The sequence below is a fragment of the Alosa pseudoharengus genome, unplaced genomic scaffold, assembly GCF_046254945.1.
Source record: "Alosa pseudoharengus isolate Yale_2024_CS ecotype anadromous, Long Island Sound unplaced genomic scaffold, YU_APseudo_1.1 YU_APseudo_1.1_scf_6, whole genome shotgun sequence".
Classification (NCBI taxonomy): domain Eukaryota; kingdom Metazoa; phylum Chordata; class Actinopteri; order Clupeiformes; family Clupeidae; genus Alosa; species Alosa pseudoharengus.
This window is the reverse complement of record NW_027468848.1, coordinates 13,246,529-13,251,528: the sequence shown is the minus strand read 5'-3', so window position 1 is coordinate 13,251,528 and position 5,000 is coordinate 13,246,529. Positions and strand designations below refer to the sequence as shown.

General features: G+C 39.4%; 1 protein-coding gene across 1 annotated transcript in view; it reads right to left on the bottom strand.

Annotated features, from left to right (window-relative positions):
* Nucleotides 1–5,000, bottom strand: part of LOC143106561 (uncharacterized) — a 64,840-nt gene that overhangs the window by 564 nt on the left and 59,276 nt on the right. Inside the window, exons 10-15 of the mRNA XM_076270891.1 lie at nucleotides 4,886–5,000; nucleotides 4,391–4,690; nucleotides 3,944–4,124; nucleotides 3,453–3,582; nucleotides 3,262–3,369; nucleotides 1–3,049 (exon numbers count right to left, since the gene is read on the bottom strand). The exon at nucleotides 1–3,049 is cut by the window's left edge and continues 564 nt beyond it; the exon at nucleotides 4,886–5,000 is cut by the window's right edge and continues 491 nt beyond it. Coding sequence (XP_076127006.1) covers nucleotides 2,609–3,049; nucleotides 3,262–3,369; nucleotides 3,453–3,582; nucleotides 3,944–4,124; nucleotides 4,391–4,690; nucleotides 4,886–5,000 — 1,275 coding nt within the window. The 3' untranslated portion in view covers nucleotides 1–2,608. The remainder of the gene's footprint in view (nucleotides 3,050–3,261; nucleotides 3,370–3,452; nucleotides 3,583–3,943; nucleotides 4,125–4,390; nucleotides 4,691–4,885) is intronic.

Here is a 5,000-nt window from a genome sequence, read left to right as displayed (position 1 = left end):
AAGTGGTCTAATAAAGCTTTTTATGAAGAGTATTTTTCACCACCATAGTTCTCTCAGTTTTGGAGGTTTAACACTTATTCTGAGTGAACTCACCTATACACCTTTGCATCTAAAACACATACTTGGAATAGCCAGATCTTACTCCATACGCGTTACTGACAGAATCCCAAGGCCAAGCCTGATAATGTTTCATAGACGCCTCAGTATTTTAAAATCAGGTGAGGAAAACATATAGAAAAAGAGTAAGATGAAGGTCTGTCAGGCATATTAAAACCCTATGAACAAGGTAGCTGCTCACTTCATCTCAGCAGCAGGGGGACTCAGAAAGGCTGTTCTTCACATATGTAAATTACATGTGGGACTTCTTGATGAGAAAAACATTTTACAAACTGATCTGGATCTCTGATAAGGAAAAGTAAAAGATTATGGTGAAAGTCTGAAGTTAAGATAACCGAATACCCCATCAGCTGAGATTTGCTTAAAAATGGCTCTAGACTGCCACCCCCTGGCAATATCATGCACTGATATCCTAAAGTGTTTGATTCTTGCACAGATTGTTTTTCCTCGATAGTTTCATATCTTAAAACAGAGAGATTCTTCAGAGAGTCTTAAGACAGAGAGATTTTGAAACCATGAACAATGACAAAAAGTTGAGGTCATGTCAAACATGAGGTTACTCACACAGTTGCATATTTTACTCCGGAACACCATATAACCTAAAGTCCTGTCCTGTGAATGCAACTGACCTTCAGCAAATGACCAATCCGCCTACCACTAGCAATTATCTTACAGTGACAGTGTGAACTGCCATGTGTGATGACACAAGTGTGTGACTGTTCCTGACTCGAGGGAAGCAGAACTGTTTGAGACACGGAGGGTCACCAACATCCACACACCCACTCACAAATACGCACGTGTGTGTAAGATACGCAGGCGGCTGGCCACGGTTCTTCGTCAGCGTTCACAAACAGTGATATTTGCCTTTGATCTGCCTGTAGCTCTCTTGTGCCAGGCCCTGCCTTGCTCCAGGTCAAAGGTGACTCGCTCCAGGAGTGTTTGAAAGAAACGTGTGGATGCTCCCCAGAGACCTCTGGTCAGGCATCATCATTCTCTTCCTCTTTCTCTTCCTACAGTAATAGAAAGTGAACTAGCCACAATATATCTTTCACAGGCACAGACATGCACACACAGGCACACACAAGCACAAACACACACGCACACACACACACACACATAAATATCAGTTACTAAAATCTTAAAGAAGGCACAGAAGGGGTTTTCAGAAATGGTGTCAAACAAAAGAAAATAACGTGACCAGTTTAAATATATTTCTGTTTTTCATCATCATCATCATCATCATCATCATCATCTTTATTGCCAGACTCAGGGTCCATTCTATTCATGTTAGCTTGAGCACATACATGTAATATTCAACACTGCCCTTATAATCATCAGACATTTGATCTGTTTTTCTCACCAATATACATTTTTTAAAGATGATCTTAAACCAAGCAAGCATGCAAGAAGGCGAAAACACTGACCGTCAGAATGAAACAGAAGAGAATACCTTGAAGGAAACCATTTTCACACCACATTGCGAATGGATTCTTACCTTCTTGGTGGAGAAACCATGCATGTCTACAGGAGCAAAATAACTCTCTTCCAAGACATATAATTGCTCCATATGCTTTTCTTCAAAGATACAGTGCATACGGAAAGTATCCAGTGAGTTGTATTAGCAAAAATAAGCCGACTTCATGGAGAGATTATTTAAAATAATAAACCAAAGAACAAGGAAACACTTTAAAAGTATTACGTATTTGCATAGTTAATCATAAGACTACATTACAGTAATGACACATTTGTACTGTCGTACTAAGGAATGATACAATTTCACTAACAGCCCACTTGCCATTGAGAGCTTTTGGACTGTAAAAGCAACACAATGTAGTCATTTTGCGTGAAGATAAAGGATGCAAAGTCATGTTGATGCTACACTAAGTTACAACACAGAGAATGGAGGATGGAGCGCTTGGTATTGCATGTTGTTATTGTTGTGTGTAGGACATGATCCTTTTCATTGGGATAGATGAATTGGGTATCCCCTTAGCACTAAATGGGTACCCAGACTGATAAAAAATGAAGAAAAGGGGAAATTCTACATTGTGTTGCTTTAGGTGTTTGTTTTCAAGTTATTTGCAAAAATCAGAATTCCATTGTGCAGTTTAGTTTTCAAGTACTGTACATGACTAATTCAGAACACTTACAAAAGAAGAAAAAAAATCTACTCCATCTTATCTTAAAACATGAACAAATAGATCTCTTTAAATGTGGGCTGAGAGTCATCTTTTTCTCATCAGGTCAGGTCAAAACCAGTCAAGACACCCGACCAACCCTTCCCCTGCCTGGACAATAAATCAGTATCTGTCTGTATAAATCATTGATTGTCTACCATTCAACTGTCATCATTGCTCTATAAAAGTAAAGGAATACATGTTGATCAACAGTCATCAAGCTGCTTTCAAAACAGTATCAGTAATAATAACACAAATATACAGTACAACAGCTGTAAATTATCTCTTAATCTTTCACTAGTAGGTATATCTACCTACCATTTGAACCCATATCTTTTGGTGACATCAACCTTTGACTTTAACAGTATCCCAAGGTCTTTAGCATTCATGCGAGATTTGGGCTCATATTCTATCAGTGGTTTTACAATGTCATGAAGAGCTGGCTGTAATTTAGACAGAGCCTGAGGAGGGTTTTTTTTATGAAGAAGCTTACGCAGCTCTTGCGGGTTACTGTATGACCAGGCCTTAGAGTTGGTGAACATCTCCAGAAGAGTGATGCCAAGAGACCACATGTCGGACATGGTGCTGCAGTCCTCACAGTCCACTAGGCACTCTGGGGCCATGTAGGGAGGGGTTCCACCCAGTGGGCCACAGTGAGCCCCTATCTGACTACTTCCTCTTGCCATTGATATGGTGTCCATTAGGTTTGCCAACCCCCAGTCAGTCAGAAAGGCCTTCTTGTTATCTGCTGCAATCTTAGATATATAATTAGAAAATATTTATTAAATTAAATATAAATGTAACAACATTTGATTAATCAGTTAGGCAGTCTTCTACAGTAGTTCTACTTTCAGTTGTAATCAACAGTTACGTTTACACAGTTAAAATAAGTTGTTTTTATGAACACAGGGTGAAAAAATATAAAGGAGCATCTCCATCCCTTGAAACATCATGTTGAAGAACTGACCATTATATTTGCTGGCTTGAGATCTTGGTGAATAATCTTTCTTCCATGTATGTACTCAACAGCCATGGCGATATCTAAAGCCACAAACAGCTTATCTTCGAGCTGCAACTGAAAATATTATAGAGCAATATTTAGGAATTATTGATTATTATTTAATAATATGAGATGAACATCAGATAACGGTGCACTACCTTGTTGGGTGTGTCTGTAAAAAGAACCTGCTGCAGGTTGGCACCATGGATGTACTCATTAGCAATGAGGATCTGTGTCTCACTTTGGGCTACAGCCACCATCCGCACAATGTTGGGATGAGATAAACGCCTGCAGAAGGAGATTCAGGCTGAGGATTTAGTTTTATGTCGTAGGACTTTTGGTAAGAGAGCTTTGTGCAGTAAACTGGTACTGTGTGTGTGTGACCCCAATACATTTACATGTCTCCATAACAACAGTTAACTAATATGCTACCTTAGCATCTAGTTTAGTTTACAGAAACAGAGTGAGTTTACTAGGGGAAACAACTACTGCCACAATGCATTTAGAATACGTATGGTACAAATCTCATTTAACTGAACAGAGAGAGAGAGAGAGAGAGAGAGAGAGAGAGAGAGAGAGGGAGAGGGAGAGGGAGAGAGAGAGAGAGAGAGGGAGAGGGAGAGGGAGAGAGAGAGAGAGAGCGCATTACCCAGGTATGAGGAATTCATTTTTTGTCACTGGATTGTTTCCTATTGGAATGATCTTCACTGCGACAGGTGTTCCCTGGTATGATCCCCTGTGAACTTTTCCATAAGAGCCATGTCCAATGCATTCTGTATAGTCTACTCCAATTGTAGTTTCATCCACAAAAGGATTTGTCACTGGGTAGCCTAAAAGAAGGGGGAATGCATCCAAATAAAGAGTTTATATCAAATGCATACACCACTTACTCCTGTATGTTCTTTATTTACACTTCATTATATAATAATAATAATAATTATAATTCATATTATTCATAATAATATGTTTAAAAAATGTGGTTTGGAATAGTCCATCTGAGAAACTAAGTTCTAATTCTAAAATTGAAATAGGTCAGTGGAAAGTTCAGGGCGTTACCTAGATTAGAAAAATCAATAAACAAATAATTCACCCAAACCTCTGCTCTTAGCAGTAAGTGTTGCTCCATGTGTTGGTCTCAGCGGTGTCTTCTGTTGTGCTGCTGTGGCCCCTTTTGTACCGCCTCCTCCGTCTCCTCTGATTGGTGGGATCAGACTGAATGACTCCTCAGCAGATCCACTCCTCTCCCCTGTCTCAGCTGAGCCAAACCCAGAGCTCTGAGTAGAGGCAGCAGTGCTGAGCTGCTTAAAGGCCTTTATGAGCTCAGGTTTAGGTGTTGGTTTAATGGAGCCATATGCAGAATCTCCAGCTGAGTAGTCATCAGGTAGGACTTCACTAACTGTACATTGTACATAAGACATAGGAAACATAAAATTAATAACAGTCATGCACAGAGCCAATAACACAAATATTTTTGAATATAATCCATGTATTCCATCTTTCTACTTGATATTATTCATGTATTACTTAAATAAATAGTACATTGCAATCACAAAGGGGATTTTTGATAAATGTGAAACAAATATACACTAACATCTAGGAGGTGTATCCATACTCCAGTCTCCACTGTTTCTCATCACCATCTCTTCTATCTTCTCCAGCAGCTCTGTCACCTGGCCACCATCACTCTTCTCATTGTCTACAACATG